This window comes from Stegodyphus dumicola, chromosome 10 (genome assembly GCF_044657685.1).
Source record: "Stegodyphus dumicola isolate Sdum_Otavi_A_Nest chromosome 10, ASM4465768v1".
NCBI lineage: Eukaryota > Metazoa > Arthropoda > Arachnida > Araneae > Eresidae > Stegodyphus > Stegodyphus dumicola.
This window is the reverse complement of record NC_140777.1, coordinates 89587705-89608481: the sequence shown is the minus strand read 5'-3', so window position 1 is coordinate 89608481 and position 20777 is coordinate 89587705. Positions and strand designations below refer to the sequence as shown.

Below are 20777 nucleotides of genomic sequence, written 5' to 3'. Positions count from 1 at the left end.
CTCGCTCTCCATTTCAACTAAAAATTCTTTAAACTGGCGATGATTAAAAGCTGTAGTAATAATGAGGTTAACAATAATATAATTATGAATTCCATAACTTTGCAAATTTCTTCTGGAAATGTCGAGCACAAAGCGCTTCTTGATGAATGATACAATGGTAAGTAAGATCTTGTCACTGATTTTTCCTTTCAAAATAATAACAAAAACGTTTCTTACCCCGGTCATTCTTTTCGCCGTGTTTGTTGCAACTGAGACAAGTTTATCGAGATTTGGTGATCTACCAGGAGACCAGAAGAAAAAGCAGAGTTGGCAGCTGTGGTTTATAAATATAAAAAACTATTTTTATTCGAATCCTGGTATATACCAACATTTTCTGTACTTTTTTTGGTTTAATTTATAAAGTAAGTTCAAAAGCAATCTAAATAAATATATATATGCATTTTTCAAGTACTGAAAAGGAAGGGCATGATGGGAATGATCTTCTAGCAATGGTGAAAGGGGTGGAATAGGGCAAAATAGGTTGAGAACCACAATGTTAGATCTTTTAAGTATTAGTTAAAAAAAAATAAGTTTGAAGCTTTACACGGCATTTAATTATTATTAAATGAAATTTGTTTACATCTAATTAGAATTTCGGAACACTTCCGCAAAGAACCCGGCAAATGTAAACATCGCCAACTCTGGCGATAATAGTTCAAACCTGGTAATCCGGCAGATTCAACCTATTCGCTTGTAAGAAGGTTGCAACCATTCCTCTAACGTTCATTTTGTTGAATTATCACCGTCATTGTTCGCATTTGCCAATTTAAATTATTCTTCACTTATTTATTATTATTTTTTTTTTGTATTTTCACGTTATTATTTATGAACTTTTAACAAATAGATAGAAATATTTTCATATAATAAAGGAAGTTTTCGGTGACAGATGCTAGTTTGTGGAAGAAAATATGGCGGGAGAGGGGTTAATGATAATTGGTAACATGGCTGTTAACGTAGCGTTAAGCACACAGAATCATGAGGTTTCCAACCGATAAAATATTTTGACTTCATCACCTGCCAAAATATGCATTTTAAATAATTAATTAAGTAATGTTTTTATTATTGGTATGGTCATCTAAAATTATGAGAAAAACAATATTTATGGCTTAAAACTTTAACCAGATAATATATTGTTAATGCTTTTCCAACAATAACATTTGAGAAGATTTCAGGTGTGACACACAAAGAGATGATTAAACTGAAATAAAAAGTATTATTGATTCTCTAAAATGACAGAATAGTTTTATGGATACTCAAAGTCATCAAAATTAGCAAACCACTACTTGTGTAATGAATCCAAGTGCAAATGACTCTTCAAAAGTTTTATTAACAATGCTACTGAATAGAATTTCAATACTGAAAATTATTGGCACTGTCAAATATACTATGAAAGACAGGCAGTTGTTTCAACATAAAATGCTTTAAACTGTTTACAAGTAAATTGATAAAAATAACATTGAAAAACTGTTTATGTAAAATGGATGTATTAAAAGTCATGCATTCATTAATTTATTACAGGCACATGGCTCTTATTGAACTAAGACTGTCACTGAATGATTGTTTGGAATCGACATTTCTTGCTGTCTGAAACCTACTTCACCTATGATGTAAATATGCAGTTGTGGTTCTCACTGACATAAAGTTTAGCCACTCCTGATCGATTATATATGTCTACTGTATTTATACCTATTATACTAATTATCAGATACAATTTTGAGAATATCAACAAGCAAAACACTTAAAAATTTAAAAAAGACACTTGTAGTAGAAATATTAATATTCTATATGAATTATGGAAAGTACATGTAATGAATAATACCATGACCAAACACTTAAAAAAAAGAATAGATTAAGTATTTCCTACCTCGATACTTGAGAAAGCAATCCTGTTACACAACACATAGTTAACTTTTGATTACATGATATTACATATTACATATTTAGTCCTACGAGTGGTTAAGAAGGCTGAATAGTGGTAGTTCAATCTCGGCTCAAATCCTGAAAAACGAGCTGGTTGTGCAGGTTATTTTTTTCGTATGTGTTTTGTGAATTTTGTGACATTTTCGTGGTTTTCCATGAGCCTATTTACCCTAGAAAATATTCACAAAAGCATGCCTTTTTCAGCTAGCTCTCACATGCTTTGTATATTGAATTAAGTACACACAAACCCTTCTTAATTTTAAAATGATAAAGTTATTAAGTTCACATTACATGCAACGAAGCTTTTTACAAGCCAGGATACTTTCTTTAACAATTACAGTGCTAATTAGTGCTGTACTTCTCAGTTATATGTGAAATAACATCTCAGTGTCACTGCTTGTGACACATTTGTTTCACTTAAGTCTTCTTATGCAGTCATAAGCATGAAATAAACAAAACAATAACATTTGAGAAGATTTCAGGTGTGACACACAAAGAGATGATTAAACTGAAATAAAAAGTATTATTGATTCTCTAAAATGACAGAATAGTTTTATGGATACTCAAAAACTCATGGTTATGCATGAAAAACCTAATCCATACATCCTTGGTGACTGATATTAACATAGTTTTTATGCTGCATTTGTGAACTACGCGGTTAAATTGAGTGAAATTGTGACTAAATTTCAGAAGACTTATAAAATTATGGTGTGAAAATTTAAATGTGAAATTAAAATCAAGGATACATTGGACAGAACAATCAAAAAAGAAATGTTGTCCATAAATATATTAATAATAATTAATGATAAAATGGACATTTAAAATATTCATATAATAAATATATACAATTAGTGTAATTAAAATAAATATATGCATTTAAAAATGATCTAACTTGGACCATATTTGCAATTTTTGTAATGTTATTAAATATGGACTTTAAATAAAATTTTTAGCAGCATACATCATTTGGGTTTGTTTAAATTATGGAAAAGCATGGGAGAGATATCTGCCTAAAAGAAAAGATGCCTTCAAGGAGGTCTTTCTGAAGGACACTGGTTTGAATCCACGTTACATATTGGGAATACCATGAAAACAATCATACAACTTGCCCATTAGCTTGGCTAACTAAACTACCAGAGTTCAGTCACTTTACTGTTTAGCTGCTGATGAGCTGTATATCAGTTGCAAAGCAGTGCACAAAAAATGATATATTCCTTGGTTCTCGTTATGAGTTACACAGGGTTCATAGCCACATTTTAGTTAAAAAAATAAGCACTTTTCAAGCACATTTTAAGAAAAAAAATAAGCACCTGTCTAATGACATTATACACAACTGCATAACCTTAATTAGACTTGTAATTTAAAATATGAGAAATGCAGTATTTATTAAGAGAGAATAAGCATTACCTCAACCATGGAAAATAATTACTTTTTTTTTTCCCTTTAAATTTTAAATAACAGTTCAATTTACAGAACTAGTTTACAATGAGAGAAAAAAAAAAAAAAAAAACTATGCAGAACTAAACTATATTACAAGATTTAATGATGAAATTTCAGTTCAAAATAGAGAAAATAAATAATAATAAGGCATATTTATTGTATTTGCTTGGAACCTAATAATAAATACAATTTATTTTTCCACTCATATTAATATTTAAATAATTTAAATCTAAATTCTGAATATTTTCTAAATTTTCATTGTATATCAGTTTTCTCTTAACAGATATTGCAAGCAAAGTAATTTAAGTAAAAAAGAGGAACATTTCTGAAATCAGAAGACAGAAATTTGCTTCATGCAGTCATCCTTTAACAGTAAAAGCTTAACTAAGCCGCATACTTGGAAACTGGCGAATATTCGGACAGTTGAGCGTAACTTGAAAAAGAGGAGCGGAGGGGGGGGGGGGGGGTTGACTGTAGCCACTTTTTAGATTTTTCCGCTAAATAAATGCTTTTGACATTTTGATATGTGAATCATATAAAAATAAACCAATGGAACTGAAAAATATTCTGCTTAGCAAGCACAGTAAAACTCTTTTAAGTGTTCATAAACAAATCTCAAACAGAACATCAAAATTAATTAATTAATTATCTCTGCGAAATATCGCAAACGTTATTGCACAATACGTGTGCCATAATTCTTCCCTACGTGATATTACGCAATCGGAATCAACAGCTGCTGAAATTGGGAGAATAAAGAACTAAATATGAGTAACTGGGGTGTTTTTCATTCTAATTTTCAACAGACGGCGTTAAATTTCCGCAATAGAATCATTCTTCGCTTGGGTTGGTAGACCACAGAACTTTTAGTCCTATTCAATCCAGATCGGAAAGTGACAAAAAAAAAAAAAAAAAAAAAGTCCGTTGCTTGTTTTGCAGCGAACTTGTAACAGTTTCAATATTTGAGATTTTGCGGAGAAAGGGGAGAACCTCCCAATCTTCGCACTATATAATGTATTGGCCAAAAAAAATTAAATTATTTTGACTATTCGATTACTTTCCCTTTATTTAAGCCATTCCGAGTATTATTCCTAAAACGCTGTGTTAAAATACAACCATTTTTGGAAGTTTACTATACTTCAGCAGTTACTGCAACTGTTATTATAAACATTCATACATATACTCATAATATAAGCATAATGATCATAATAAACACAAATATGAACTGACCAAGCGGAACGAGAATGCAAATTATTAAGATCTGGATAGAAATTTAAACGTGTATAGTATTTGGGTGAGAGGAAAAGAATGCCGAATGTACCGAAATTTTCTACTGCTTTCGCAATTCTTTGACCAATATAACGACGGGCACCTGTCTGTACTCTTTGTGCGCACCAAAGGTTATGTTAATGCAGAGAAAGGGGGAAAAGCTATTTCCGGGAGTATGATTCACCACCTGACATTCAATATTAAGAAAAGTTGTTTATTTAGTTTCGGCTTTGGTAGGGGGAAAATAGCGCGTTCATTAAAAAAAAAGCACTAAAAGCAAAAAATAAGCACTAAAAACAAAAAAATAAGGGCTTTAAAGAAAAAGTAAGCACCTATAAGGGCCTTTATATTTTATTTTCAAATATAAGGACTTATAAGCACTTATAAGGACCGCTATGAACCCTGGTTACATGCAAAAAAGCAAGTCTTAATAAAAATCGATATGCCAAATGTAAAGTTAATATGTTGGTTTTTTCGTGCAATACATGAACATATACATAAAATTTAAAAAAATAAGTCAGAGCAGAATATAATTTATTACTAAAAAAACTTTTATGTAATCAGTTGCAATTAAGTTTCTATTTAAATGAGAATATCTATTCATTTCATTTATGCGATCATAATGGATTTTCAATCGTAGTTTTGGAAGTACTTTAAAATTATGCAATGAAGATATTAATCGTAAATTCACAATTTCTTTAGAAACTGCACTGTTAAAAACATAAATATTTTGGAATTTTATAATACTGAGAGATATTCAAAGACAGATCTCAATTTTCCCAAGAAATTGCCAAGAAAAAGGGTCATTATTACAAAGCTCAATATTACATGATTTTTCTACTTCCATTAAGCTTTACATATTGTTTTCTGTGCTAACTTGAATTAAATACAAATTTATTTTCGTGCATCGTGTTTAACCAGTTAATTTTGAATTTTCACTTTCGTATGCTTAATATATTGTTTTCTCTGCTAACGTGAATTTATGTTACTTATTCTTTAATTACTTTGATTATATTCTTTAAATATCATGTTTACGCGGCTTACTTCCATGTGTTTTAATATCTCATAACCAACGCCCATCAACCATAGGTGAACTTGGCGAGTAAAACAGCAACGGCGCCAACGGGTTCTCTGTGGATGAAAATTCAGAATTTCTAAATCAATCAAACACATTCATGAAAACAAGCAATTTCAAAAGTCATTATAATAACAGTAGTCAAGAAAGCATAAAGTTACCAGCAAGAAATCTCTAACAAAGTTAAAGATCATCCATATAATCCAATTGCTATATTAATCAAAATAAATAAGAAATTCAGTACAAAGTCTGAAATCCAGACGTCCATTATCCGAAATGATCTAAAATCCGGACCTCAAAACCACCAACAACATTTTTCTCCTAAGTTTTACGCATGCACATTTGATTCCACCCCCCTCCGAGCATAATAAAACATCTGGAGTGTGCCAATTCTTAATTTCACTTTGACACTAAATGAAATACATTGTTATTGAAGAAACAAAACTTTTAGCATAAATATGTACGATCAGGATCAGTAACTTGGTTTCATTCCTGCGTATCCGCTTTATGGTACACATCTCAAACTGAAACATTCCACATAGATACATCATTGATCTGACGCCAACCTTGGGAATCATTATTTATTATACTTTCCTTTCATCACCGCATGTTTATCAAAACATGACAACTTCAATAATGACTCATGTAGCGATGCCTAAACAATTTTTGGTACTTTTCCGTTTTGCCGGCGCAAGCGATAAAGTCGCCAATAATGGTACAATCGATGCCAAAAGGAATATTCTCGCTGGTAACCTTTTACGCCTCATTTTCAAAACAAGTCGCAGCTTTTTCTTATCAGATTGATTGGTTTTTTCAATACTGGCATATAATTACATAGAATTTTTATCAGATAGTTCAGTTTTATGTCTAAGGCCATTTTCAGTAGTTAAGTCAATTAGGATGCAATCACAGCTCTTACCCGAAGCCGAAAATATAGAAAAGGTAAAGTCAAGGGTTAAATTCATCAATTCTAATAAGGATACATTAGCGAAGTAAAGCACTGCAGTTTTACATAATTTCTAAGTAAGCTATTCGTACGAATTGAAATATTTCTTGCATTTAAACTTGTGTTCCAAATTAAGATTTAACTTGAAATTAATGTAGATAATTACTGAGAGCATTAGATTTTTGTAGAGTAGTTTACGTGAGATGAGATAGCTTGGGGTCACGTGATATAAACCGGCGAATTAGGATTTTGAACCATGAAAGCATAGTAAATTCTTAAATTAATGTCTTTTTACAAATTTATTGTCTTTATTTATCGGCTTTTTATAAAGTTTTAAGTGATATTAAAATGTTTATGCCTTCAAAAAATGAATTCTTAGAACTAAGATTTTTTTAATATTTTTTATGTGTATACTGTCTGTTGTCGCCAATAAAGTCTGCTTGGCGAGATTTGCGCCGGCGAAACGGAAAAGTACCCAATTTTTCTTGTTAGTAATTGAATAATAAAGGTGTATGGTAACCTTATATGTTGACATTACGCTTGGCGATGATTACAGATTTAAGTTAAATGTGCTAAAAAAATGTTTACGAGGAAACATTTACCAAACATTTCTTTCCATGTGATAAAAATAGATTTTGTTGATGATACTCATAGACTCAAAGATTAAATTTATGGCTATTTGAATTAAGAATAATTGATTTGTTATTCACATAAACCCAGAACCAGCACCAGGGCTCGTATGGCTGCAGAGACTCGGAGAATTTAGGACCCACAGAGACTGCATCAGGCGGTAAGATATCTAGCGCCGGCCTTCAATAAGGCTGAAATATATGTGGGAATTTATTTATTCAGAACTCTAATAAGCCTTAAGCACGTGAAAGAAATAGACATAAGTATGATAAATAACAAAACTAATATAATTCAGGCATAATTGTCTCAGTGCGTGATAGAAGCAAGATAAAATTTAACAGAACAACTTGTCGTTAGTCGCCAAGCTCATGATGCATAGCCAAATATGTACAGTGAAGGATAGCTAAATTTGATGATGATAGCCACTAATTTTAAAGGTTTTCGGATATAGCAAAACAAAGGCGAAATTTTCCAATTAACGGATTTTGTAAAGAAATGTGGACAAGCTGTAATAAATGAGGATGATATAAAAGAAGTTTTCATTGTGATGACAATCCTTCTCAATCATCAATCAATTAATGAATGGCGAAATCTGTAGTATAGTTCTAGATCCAGAAAATACGCTACTGATAGTGAAGAAAGTGACAGAGAAGTTACTGACAACGAGAAAATTTTGATTGACAAATTAATCGGAATTCTCGAAACAGCAGTTACAGGACTTCAACAATGTAACTAAGCAAAGGATTATGCCTGTCTACAGAATTAAAGAGAATGTATTAGCGCAACAAACGGAGCAACTTAAACAACTTGCATTGAGAGAAATGTTTAATAAGGCAAACAAATCAATATTAAGCTTCTTTTTTTTTTTTTTTTTTTTTTTTTTTTTTGTAAATTTTGATACCCTTTAGGTCATAAATACTTCATTATTTCACGAACTTTATCCATGTACACGTCGATCTATTTTCACTTAAAAAAAAAAAAATCCCCGAATTTCACAAAAATAGCATTGTGCACTCTTTTAACTTTATCCATGTACACGTCGACCTATTTTCACTTAAAAAAAATCCCAGAATTGCACAAACTTGCATTGCACACTCCCTTTACTTTGTCCATGTACACATTGATATATTTACACTTAAAAAGTCAAAGGAGCACCAAATTCTACAATATAGGGGAAAAAAATGCAAAATCTCAATAAAATACATTTTAAACCAAAAAATAAAATAACATAGAAAAGAAAAAACATGTTATATATTTAAGCACTACCAAAAGCAAATATTCACTTACCATGATTTTCGAGTTCGCTTCGTACACCCCGAGCCACGTAAAAATCAAAATATCAATCATACTCAAATGACTTTTTTCAAACCAGGTACTCTTTCTGATCGAACACTTCACATAGTGACCATCTGAACTTTTCTTCCTACAAACCCATTCAAATCCATCTAAACGATTTTTACGTTCGACTAGACGCATATCCTTCCTACATACAAAACACTTATAATGGCTACTAAGTAAACCTACATTTACACACCAGTCAATTAAAGCTCTTTTCCCCTTTTGCTCCAAATTGTACAGAAACTTCAAATTAATCTTACTACATTCGGCCATTCTACTGTCTAAAGAATCAAACCAACACACACCACAAAAACGCTTACAAAACATCCCATGATTCAAAATTTCCCAGAATCATGCACCTGATTATGTCACAATAGGGTTTCCATAACATTCAACTACTCAGGCTACCATAAATGAAACAACAACTTGGTGATAAATCAAACAACAACTTCACCATAATACAAGGGGTACCTTAAAGTCTACTCTACCCCAATTTTTTTACTTGCTATTTTCAAGTTGGCAATTTTGAGAAACGTGCGGAGCAGTGGGTGATTCTGCACTCTCCCAGTTTGTCGCAAGGGCTCTTATAGGATTTTACCCAAATTTTAATTAACATAATCTAATATTTTAAAGTTGCAATTGCATAACATTATGGGAAGAAACGTATTCATGGAAAGGTTGTTTCACATTACGGAAAGCTTCTATCAATCTACAACTTTTATTTATTTTTAATTAAAACAAATTTTAAGACTATTTAACAGGAAGAAAGAAATAAAATAGAATGGAAATATCCCCATTATAAATAATCAATAAAGATCCTGAATTATTAAAAAAAAGTGTGGAAATTTTTCTCTTCCTAAATATTTAACATTACTGGATAAATAGTAGCATTTAGGCTGATTAGCATATTTCAGCTAAATATCCACTGTATCCTTAATTCTTACTCATCTATTACAATATAAATATACCTAAGTTTGAAAAATAATATTAGGTACTTTTCCGTTTTGCCGGCACAAACGATAAAGTCGCCAATAATGGTACAACTGATGCCAAACGGAATATCTTCGCAGGCAAACTTTTACCCTTCATTTTCAAAACAAGTCGCAGCCATTTCTTATCAGATTGATTGTTTCTTTCAATACTGACATACAATTACATAGAATTTTTACAAGATAGTTAAATTTTTTGCCCTAAGACCATTCGCGGTAATTAATTACGATGCAATCACACCACTCACCTGAACGCAAAGATATAGAAAAGGAAAATCAAGGGTTAAATTCATCAAATCTAATGAGAATGCACTAGCGAAGTAAAGCACTGCGGTTTTACATAATTTCTGAGTAAGCTATTCGTACGAATTAAAATAATTCTTGCATTTGAACTTGTATTCCATAAGATTTAACTTGAAATTAATGTAGATAATTACTGAGAGAATTATATTTTTGTAGCGTAGTTTACATGAGATAAGATCACTTGGGGTCACGTGATATGAACCGGCGAATCAGGATGAAAGCAAAGTAAATTCTTAAATTAATGTCTTTTTACAAATTTATTGTCTTTATTTATTGGTTTTTTACAAAATTTTAAACCATACTAAAATGCTTATGCCTTCAAAATAAAAAATTCTTAAAACTAACATTGGTTAAATTTTTTATGTGTATACTGTATGTTGCTGCCAATAAAGTCTGCTTGGCGAGATTTGCGCCGGCGAAATGGAAAAGTACCCAATATTATAATTAAATTGTCTTGGACTAAATATCTCACAAGATTAGTAAAGTTCTGCTTCAAGTAAGAGAAAAGCAGTTATGTAATTAATTGATAATACTGTATTATATTCTACAAGACATCTTTGTGTGTTTTCCAAGAGGTTTCACCTTTCAAATTCTGCCCTGCTTCAGAAAATATGTTATAGTGTCAAAAGCTGTTAAATACATGATTTTAGAAATTTTCAGAAAGATCATTTCAAAAATTTGGTTAATCTTTGGAACATGGTAACAGGTAGTTTGGTGACATTTTGGTAAGGTGATAAAGGTTACTAGCTAGGATTTTAGCAATAATCTGAGAAGTACACAGTTCGAATCACAGATTATTTTGTCTCAGAGAAATGAGAGATCATGAGACATGTCATGTGACATTTTCCGGAAAATTCCAAACAGGATTTTAGCTAATAAGCACTTAGAAACAATTTCGCTGCTAAAGTGCAGAATCGCCCACTTATTTGTTTGGTGCTTTTTACAAGAGTAAGAAGAATTGGATTTTTGTAATTTTTTTTTTTTTTTAATTTTTATTTTTTAAGTGAAAATAGGTCAATGTGTACATGGATAAAGTCATTTTTGTGTGCGCAATACCAAAGTGTGCACAATGCCATTTTTGTGCAATTCTGGGATTTTTTTTAAGTTATAATAGGTTGATGTGTACATAGATATCGTGTATATGCAATTCTTAAAAACGCAGCAAGCAGTGGGCGATTCTACACTTCCTCCCAATTTCGCACCTAATCTTCGTCATGATTAAGCACTTTTGTTCCATAAAAGTTCTAGCATAAGCGTAATTCGGCTAGCAGATTGTTGGAAAAAATTTTGAGTAAAAAAAAAAAATAAAATAAAACATGGCTTTACTTCGTGAAAACAAAATGGCATCCAAAAAAAAAAAAAAACTAGCAGGTTGCTGTAGCAGGGATGGTCGCCAAAGTTTCCCCAAGTTACCATAATCCGAAGATTCACCAAAAATTTTACTAAAAAATTCCCTTTTTCTACTTGCAAACTAATAACAAATTTAAGAGTTTCTAGTTTATTTACAGTGTGAGCTCCATCTAAGGTATTTTGTGCATTATGGCATTTTGTCCCATTTTTAACGAGCATTTTAAGCTAAACATACAGTTCTGAAGAATAATGGTCAACTTAATATAACATGTGACATGACGAAAATATAGTCAGCCTATTTTTGAACTTATACTTAACATCTGGATTTATTGTAAAATGAAGACTAAGAAAACGCATAATTCAAGGAAACTAACATTTTATACTTTTAGTTTCGCACATTTAAATATTCTGGCACTTTTTTAGGAAACTACACATATTCGATTACATTTGGATATCAAACATTTTACTTTAATTGTATATTGAATTCCTACATACAAACAGATCACGAATATAAATATTTTCGCTCTAGCGTAGAACTGAGTGCCCCTTCGCTTCACGACAACTTTTTTAAATTTTGGCGATGAAACCTTACTTCTGGTTACCATGATAGTTTTAACTCTGTTTTAGCTTCCTGATTTTATTTAAATGAAAATAGATTGATGTGTACATGGGCAAATTTAAGGCAGTGCGCAATGCCTAGTTTGTGCAATTCTAGGATTTTTTTTTAAGTGAAAACAGATCAATGTGTTCATGGACACAGAGTCTGTACAATTCTTTGACTTCTTATTTTTGTTTTGTGTAGCGACCATCAAGAAATTGTACCTTCCTGGTGCCGATCTTGGCATCAAAAAAAGAATCGCCAAAAAACAAGGGGCACCCAATTGTAAACTTTTACCAATATTTTGTGTATTTGAAAAAATATATATATAAGTGAATACATACACAGCAAGCCTTTTGAAGCGTTCTTCTTCATCACCCGCATCAATATCCATTGAAGTCTCGGAACTTTTAAAAAGAAAAGCACACGGTAAATAACACATTTGTTCATTGGCGCAAACACAACCAGCGAATCAGCTTTACGTTTCAACGTTGCCAAATCGCGCAATTTTCGACAAAACTATGCTGCCAAAATTCATGTGCTTGCGTTTTTGGGAAATTTTCCCTGCTCTTTTTTCTTAAACGCACATATGTTAAAATAACTTTTCTATTAAAATTAATTTATAATAAAAAGATCTTGCCCCCCAGATGGTATAGTGTTTAGGAGCTACTCTAATTTTTCATTATTTAATTTCTTCAAATATAATGCAAGACTCTAACATTTGGTGGCAACAGTTTGAAAAGTAAAACGAACATTTATAATAGTGATTCAACGGGGAGATCAGAGATCATTATTCGTTAAGTAGTGTTCGACCCGAGGGCCTTTACCACTACATGTTTATCAATCCCCTAAGGACCTGTAAAAGTTCGTTAAATTCCATAAACTGGAAAAGTCGTATACATTTGTAATAAAAGTGCAAAGTCTTCAGTTGCGAAGAAGTTGATCAGGGGTGACGCTGTAGCCTTGGCTACTAATGTTTAAAATTAATTTATGACTAGTAACAGCATGAATTATAAACAAATAGCTAAGTTATTGCATTTTATTTTCCAGCTATCGAAATGCGACGCTACGAGCAACGTTTTGAAACCAAAACCTAGCAATCATGAATCAGAACTAGAACTAGTTGCCATTCAGCATAAAGAAATTTAAATATAAATATGAATATTAACAAAATATTAAAGTTAATTTTATAAAATAATTAAACACATGAACAAATATATGAAATAAAAAATAATTATTTCTCATGCAATAACTGGGCCACTACACTACTCCCCCACCAGTAACTAAGTTACGTTACGAAGATGGAGAAATAGGTAGTAACTAGTATTGCAGTGTTAACCACTATCAAAATAATTTAGTCAGTCCTTGAATCTAACAGGTAAACGTATAGTTCTGCCTGTGCGAGAAGGTTTTTGATTCACATCCGAATTTGAGTCCGGTCTCTGCAAATTACTGTAGTCAGGTTGTATCAACTGAGAATTTTCCTCAGCTAAAATATATGCTGGTTTCAGGCGATCCAGGGATACATTAACATGTTTTCCTTTTGTGCTAATAGTAAAATATTTGTCCTTGCGATCAATAACAGGAAATGGTCCTTCATAAGGAGGCTCCAAAGGTTTTTTTTATCCGATCTATTCGCTGAAACACATGAGAACAAGTTTTTAAGTCTTTATGGACAAATATCTGTTCAGATGAATTTTTACGAATTAGTCTCGGTCCAACAACTTCCATCTGTTTCTGGAGTTTATTAGCAAAAGTCTCCGATGCTGTCTGGATACTTGGTTCGCTGAAAAACTCGCCAGGAAGTCTGAGACTCTGGCCATAAACTACTTGCGCAATAGAATGATTGGTATCTTCTTGAATAGTGCTGTTGAATAGTTTACAAACCCAAAAGTACTGTTGGTAACGTGTCCGTCCAAGATATGTTGTTGTGGGCTTTTAATGCTGTTTTCAATGTTCGATGAAGGCGCTCAACATTGCCATTACACGAGGGGTGGTAGGCAGTAGTGTGTTGTAAATTGATGCCACAGATTTTGGACAAAGCTCGTAATGTATCACTTTTAAATTGGGATCCACGATCACTAATGAGTTTACTTGGCGTTCCGAAACGCGCAATCCAGTTGCTATAAAAGGTTCTTGCGACGTTCTCAGCAGAAATATTTTCTAAAGGAATTGCTTCCATCCAATTCGAAAATCTATCTATGCAAGTAAGACAATAAATATTCCCTTTAGATGGTGGAAGTGGTCCTATGAGATCGATATGGATGACAGAAAATCTTCCTGGTGATACTTCAAACTCACCTAATTTTGTTTTGGTGTGCCGATTGATTTTAGCTTTTTGGCATTGAATGCAGGTTCTTGTCCACAACTGTACATCTTTTTTTATGTTAGGCCAAATGAATTTTGATGTCATTAATTTCATAGTCGATTTTATTCCTGGATGTGATAAACCATGAATTCTTTGAAAGACGTGTTTTCTGAAAGCCTGAGGAATATACGGCCGAACATGTTTAGTTGATGTATCACACCACAAATATTTCCCCGATGGTAGAGAACATTGCTTGAAATTCAAGGAAGTAGTGGTTTGCAAACTCTTCAGTTCTTCATCTTGAGTTTGTTCATCAGCTATTTTATCATAATCTATCGATGAAATTTCATTAACTCTAGATAACGTATCCGCCACAATATTATTCTCACCTTTTAAATATTTGATATCAGTCGAAACCTGGGAGATGTATTGAAGTTGGCGAGCATGTCTAGGTGTTGCTTTGTCAAGTTTTTGACGAAAGGCGAATATTAAGGGCTTGTGATCTGTATAAATTGTAAATACTCTTCCTTCTAGATAATGCTTAAAGTGTCTAACTGAAAGATATATGCTTAATAGTTCTCTATCATAGGTGCTATATTTTTGCTGAGTATCACTTAATTTTTTTTTTCATATTGTTGCAACACTGAGCCAATCGCCGTATCTGAAGCATCTGTAAATAACGCCAGAGGTAATTCAGAATTGGGAAAAGACAACAGTGCCGTGTTCACCAGGTCATTCTTGCACGTTTCAAACTGTTTTTCAGCTTCTTCAGTCCATTCGATTTTACGTTTGTCCCTCTTTTTAGCTCCCTTGAGATACGCATGTAACAATGCTTGATTCTTCGCTGCATCCTTTATATAACGACGATAAAAGTTAAGTATTCCAAGAAAGGTTCTAAGTTCATGAATTGTTTCTGGTCGTTTGTAGTTAGTAATAGCTTGAACTCTTTCTGGCAAAGGACGGGAACCCTTAGGTGTAATTAGGTAGCCTAGAAACTCGATTTGGGGAACAGCAAAGACAGATTTTGAAACATTAATTCTTAACCCAAATGTATGTAATCTTTCGAAAACTAATTTAAGGTGATTTTCGTGTTCTTCATGGGTACTGGATGCAATGAGTATATCGTCTAAATAGGGAAAAACGAATTCTAATCCTCTAAAGACTTCGTGAATAAATCTTTGGAACGTTGCAGGAGCATTTTTTAAACCGAAACTCATTACATTAAATTCGTATAAACCGAAAGGAGTGATGATAGCCGTTTTACATTTGTCTTCTTCTGCAATGGGAATTTGAAAATAAGCTTTGAATAAATCAATTTTAGAAAAAATATTTGTACCTCTTAAAATATGATGAAAATCTTCAATGCGAGGAATTGGGTATCGATCAGGTATCGTCTGCGCATTCAATCGTCGGTAGTCTCCGCAAGGACGATATGAACCATCCTTTTTCGTAACAAGGTGCAAGGGGCTTGACCACTGGGAGTTTGATGGACGAATTATTCCATTGTCAAGCATAAATTTAAATTCCTCTTTAGCTATAGCTAAGCGTTTTGGATCGAGCTGTCGTGCCTTTGAATAAACGGGTTGACCAACAGTCGAAATAAAATGTGTAACACCATGTTTAATTTGTGTAGGAAAAAGGTTAGGTTTAGAAATTTTGGGATATTTCGACAGTAAATCGAAAATTTTTATGGATTTATTTAATGTGGTTACTGAGTAATCACTGGAAATAGCAGCGACATCACACTGGACACAAAGCTGTGTTACGCCATCAATTAATTTTTTCTTATTTATATCGACAAGCAATTTATATTTGTGAAGAAAGTCAGCTCCTAAAATACCTTTTGTGACATCAGCAATTATGAATGGAAACTGAAAATCACGACGTAATCCCAAATCAAGAGTTAGCGTTTTTATGCCATAAGTGGAAATATCTGTGCCATTAGCTGCATACAGTTTATATTCAGTTTTACATTTATTCTGTGAAGTAGCAGGAATTATGCTTACGTCAGCTCCGCTATCAATAAGAAAGTGCAAATTTGATCTTCGGTCACGAACGAATAAACGAAATTTGCGACAATCCTTCATATTTTCTGCAGCAGCGTTTGCCGCTGAACCTACTGCAGATTCGAGTTTTCCTGGTTTTTGAAATCGTTTTTTACCCAAGCACACGGAGGCTTGCATTTCTCTAGAATGAATTTTGCTCCAAAACGAAAGTGATAAAAACAAAATTTGCCAGTAGGGTCATATCGTTTACGAGGTTGGCTTCGAGATCGTGAACGTGAATTACGTAAATCCGAGTCCCTTCGTCTTGAGCGAATGGTTACTTGATCAATTTTTTGTTCAAGAAAGGTAATTCTTTGCAACAAATCATTTGCGGGAACAGAAGGAGCATTAGTACTAAATACTTCTGGTTTCCGATTCATATCACTAATTTTATCTGCCATAGACGCTAACTTGGTTACATCTTCATCACTAACTAATAATATATTTTTATGGAGTCAGGTAGCTTCTCCAGCCATAATGTTTTGATTAGATTTTCAGACACATCTGTAGTAGCAACTGATCTCAACTTCTGCAAACGTTGGCTTGGTTTCATGTCTCCAAGTTCGATACCAGTAATCAAACGTTTAATCCGTACATTTTCACTTTCTTTGAATAAATGTAATAACCTAATTTTAGCATCCGAATATTTTGTGGCACTATCGTTCGTTACAATGTCCCAAATATTTTCGACGAACTTAGGTTCAAGCTGTGAAACTAAATAATTAAATTTCGTTTCTTCTGAAACGATATTTCTAAGTTTGAACTGAGCTTCAACTTGAAAAAACCATATTTCCGGTTTATCAATCCAAAAAGGAGGTATTTTCACACTCACCTTATGAAGCTCCGGTGACTGTATCGTATCTTTCATAGCAGTTTCAGAAGAGTCATTTGTTGACATTTCGAAAATTAATCAGGGTCACCACGATGTAGCCTTGGCTACTAATGTTTAAAATTAATTTATGACTAGTAACAGCATGAATTATAAACAAATAGCTAAGTTATTGCATTTTATTTTCCAGCTATCGAAATGCGACGCTACGAGCAACGTTTTGAAACCAAAACCTAGCAATCATGAATCAGAACTAGAACTAGTTGCCATTCAGCATAAAGAAATTTAAATATAAATATGAATATTAACAAAATATTAAAGTTAATTTTATAAAATAATTAAACACATGAACAAATATATGAAATAAAAAATAATTATTTCTCATGCAATAACTGGGTCACTACAACGCCATATATCGGCCACAGATGAAGTTTTCGTTGGATAAGCTATAATGGCAACTAATAATTTTGGCATATCTTTTACACATTATCGTAGATTTGACACAGTATCGTACAGTAAAAATGGAAAATAATATATACAAGTCCCAGAACTTTTTTTTCTTTCGTCTGAGGCGAAAGTACCTATATCTTAATACTCATAGGGAAGGAGACGCGTATTTCCAAACCCTACCCCACTTTTCAAATTTTTGACGTCACGGAAATATCGACTAGTTTGGCAAGACGCCTACCCCACTTTTGACTACTACGGTGCGCTTTCGAAAGAATTGTGCTCCTGAATAGTGTGTTTAGGTGCTAATTGTGAGATTTTCGCAATTTAAATTATTATGAGTGGAAATTTACGCAAAATCTTTAGTGAATGGTTATTGTTTAACGCCGTAGTGTATTTGAGGAAAGAGGAGAATAATTCACTGCTGATGTATACATTAACAGTATGAAAAGTCTGGAAGGTGATACTCGGCAATAAATGTGCTGCATTTCATCGCAAAATTCAGCGACGCCAGTAAAATAAACGAAAGTGTTTGAAAAACTTATCCACATCTGAAGCCACTATACAAAAATTATATGTGTGCCAATACAGCAATTTAAATAAAAAAAAAAAAATTGCAGAAAACTTCAGATCAAGGAATAAGAATTGCAGTGCCTCTATGTGCTTAAAAACTACGAAGCATTCTGCAGACTTTCGTGCCAAAATCAAGTTTGACAAATAGATTAATACATTTTATTGTTTCTTTTAGTGTATATATTTCAAAATTATTAAAATAACTTGAACAGTTTATTGCTGTTCAAGTTGCTTAAAACAGCAATAAAGTTCATTTATAAAGATACACAAGGAACTTCATAATTCATTGCTTTGATGAACAACTGAAATTTACTAAATTACCTAACTTTATAACATTAAATATCTTTGTAACTGTGTTATTATGCTCTGTTTTATAAAAGCTTAACTACTTCTAAAAGCTAACTACTAACTAAAAGCTTAGTTACTTACTATTCATTTGTTATACATTAAAATATTTTCTGATTTATTTACTAAATGTATTAAGAATTTCCATACATGCTTGTGCAGTGTGAATGCATGTTTGTGTAATGAACTTTGATTTTCATGAACGAAAAAGAAATACAATCTCCGAATAAGTACTTTTTGTTTTCCAGTTCCTGTGTTTAGCTGTAAAAGTAAATTCACTTCAAGTATATGTCTGTGCAATTTTGACGATGTAAATGCTGAAATGTATGTATAGTAAAAACTCGACAAAAAAAATATCCGGAAAGCTCTTGAAATTTTGGATAGCCGAGCATATAAAAAATGAAATATTGTAATAAGTGAATGTAAGAATAAACTTAGTCTAAAATCATAAAAACAGTTCATCTTATTTGTATCAACTTGACTATCAAAAGCCAATATTTAATATTATGCACGATTTTGAAAAAAATGTATGCTGCTGATCTTTGGAATATGATAACGGGTGATTTTTACAATGGTTGTTATGTGGATTAAGACTGCAAGTTGAGACTTTAAATATGAACAATAGTAATCTGAAAATTTGAAGTAGTAATTTCATATCCCACAATCTCTGCCAAATAACTTCTATGTTTTAAGTAATTAAAAAATATATTTTAACCACTTATTATTAATTTTATAAAGTATATTCTATAATTTAAATTTTATTTACTTTCATCTATTTTTAATGTTTGCCATTATAAATTTCATACTATGTACTTTTTTAAGATTTCATAGTTGCTAATTAAACTTCCTTTACAATTTATTTAGTTATTCTATACTTACAGTTATATTTTATGTAAGAAAGGGATTTATGTGCAAGAGATATACAGTGAAAGTCATTTAACACAAAACTGAGGGGACTGAAATATTTTTTCGTGTTAAAGAATATTGAAAAGAAAAAAAAAAGCATATATTCAACAAAATTAAGCTTAGCTAAATTAAGCTAATCCGATCCCTAAAGATCCTTCACCTTCGGACTTATCCAAAATAAAAACTGCGATCAAATCTTCGCAAATCATTTCAAGCAACTTAAAACATTCGCTTATCCCATCTGTTGCGAATTGTGCCAGATTATATGTTCTTCCCAAAATTCATAAAAGTGGTATTCCTTTCCGCCCTATTGTATCAAATTTAGGTACTGCCTCGTATCCATTAGCTAAATATTTAGTTTCTAGATTTTCCACTCTATTAGACAATAACATTTACACCATAAAAAATTCAATAGAGTTTGTAAAAAAGGTTAAAAACATTTCTCCTCGTAATTTACTCATGGTTTCTTTTGATGTAAAATCATTATTCACCAATGTCCCAGTGGAGGGTGCATTAAGATGTCTAGAAACCAGACTTCGCGAATTTCATTTCTCTTGCATCGAAATTGATGAGCTAATTTCTCTCACTCAACTCTGTTTGAAACAAACACATTTTGTTTTCCAAAATAAATATTACAAGCAAACTGAGGGATTAGCCATGGGAAGCCCCCTCAGTCCCATCCTGGCTGATATCTACATGCATTATTATGAATCAAAATTGTTTGAAACTTTAAACTTCCCGGCATGGTTCCGCTACGTAGACGATACTTTTACCCTGTTTGAAGGTAATAAAGATGATTTAAATAGAGTTCTTTCAACAATGAATTCTATTGATCCTGCTATTCAGTTCACTTTTGAACTTGAGACTTGCAATTCTCTTCCGTTTCTCGACATTCTGGTCACACGCAACACATCCAACTTCAGTACTACAGTTTACCGTAAACCTTCATCGGTTTGCCTTCCACCACACTTTAAATCATGTCATCCGACTAAACAAAAGTTAGCTTCATTTTATTCCTATGTTTTCCGTGCTCTTCAAGTTTGCTCCTCCAAACTAGCCCTTGATGAAGAACTAAATTATTTAAAAGCAATAGCTATTGACAGGGGCTTTTCACCTAACATTATTAATCAAGCAGTTAAAAAATTCTCATCTCAACACACTAAAAGCCACACTCTTATTTTAGGAGATTATAAAAATTCTGTTGTTATTCCCTTCTTTCCATCAATTAGCTATAAAGTTGCACATATTTTGCAGAAATTTAACTTTCGGGTTGTTTACTCTCCCATCAATAAAATTCCAACTTCTAAACTCAAGGACCCCATTCCGGATATGAATTCCTGGGGTATTTACTGCATAGCAGCTTTCCCTTGACCAAGAGTTCGCATTGCATACGTAAATCTTCTGTTTAGCTCTGATATATTTTTTCGGAC

The 20777-nt window shown here is 32.4% G+C and overlaps 1 protein-coding gene and 2 long non-coding RNA genes across 15 annotated transcripts in view; 1 reads left to right on the top strand and 2 right to left on the bottom strand.

The window, feature by feature from the left end:
* Positions 1-1703, top strand: part of LOC146995018 (uncharacterized) — a 96395-nt gene extending 94692 nt beyond the window's left edge. For both annotated transcript variants that reach the window (XR_015043478.1, XR_015043474.1), the window contains exon 3: positions 1558-1703. This is a non-coding gene — a long non-coding RNA (uncharacterized LOC146995018). The remainder of the gene's footprint in view (positions 1-1557) is intronic.
* Positions 1-12800, bottom strand: part of LOC146995017 (uncharacterized) — a 184858-nt gene extending 172058 nt beyond the window's left edge. For 3 of the 12 annotated variants that reach the window (XM_085825224.1, XM_085825229.1, XM_085825233.1), the window contains exon 1: positions 12239-12791. Coding sequence is in view for 3 of the 12 variants with exons in the window: in XM_085825233.1 (XP_085681359.1) it covers positions 12239-12336 (98 nt within the window). In the remaining 9 variants the exon portion in view is untranslated. Of the gene's footprint in view, positions 1-5709; positions 5797-12238 lie in introns of all 12 variants that reach the window. The other 9 variants (XM_085825225.1, XM_085825227.1, XR_015043463.1 and 6 more) reach the window with 6 other exon arrangements.
* Positions 1-20777, bottom strand: part of LOC146995015 (uncharacterized) — a 217788-nt gene that overhangs the window by 172058 nt on the left and 24953 nt on the right. The window lies entirely within an intron of this gene.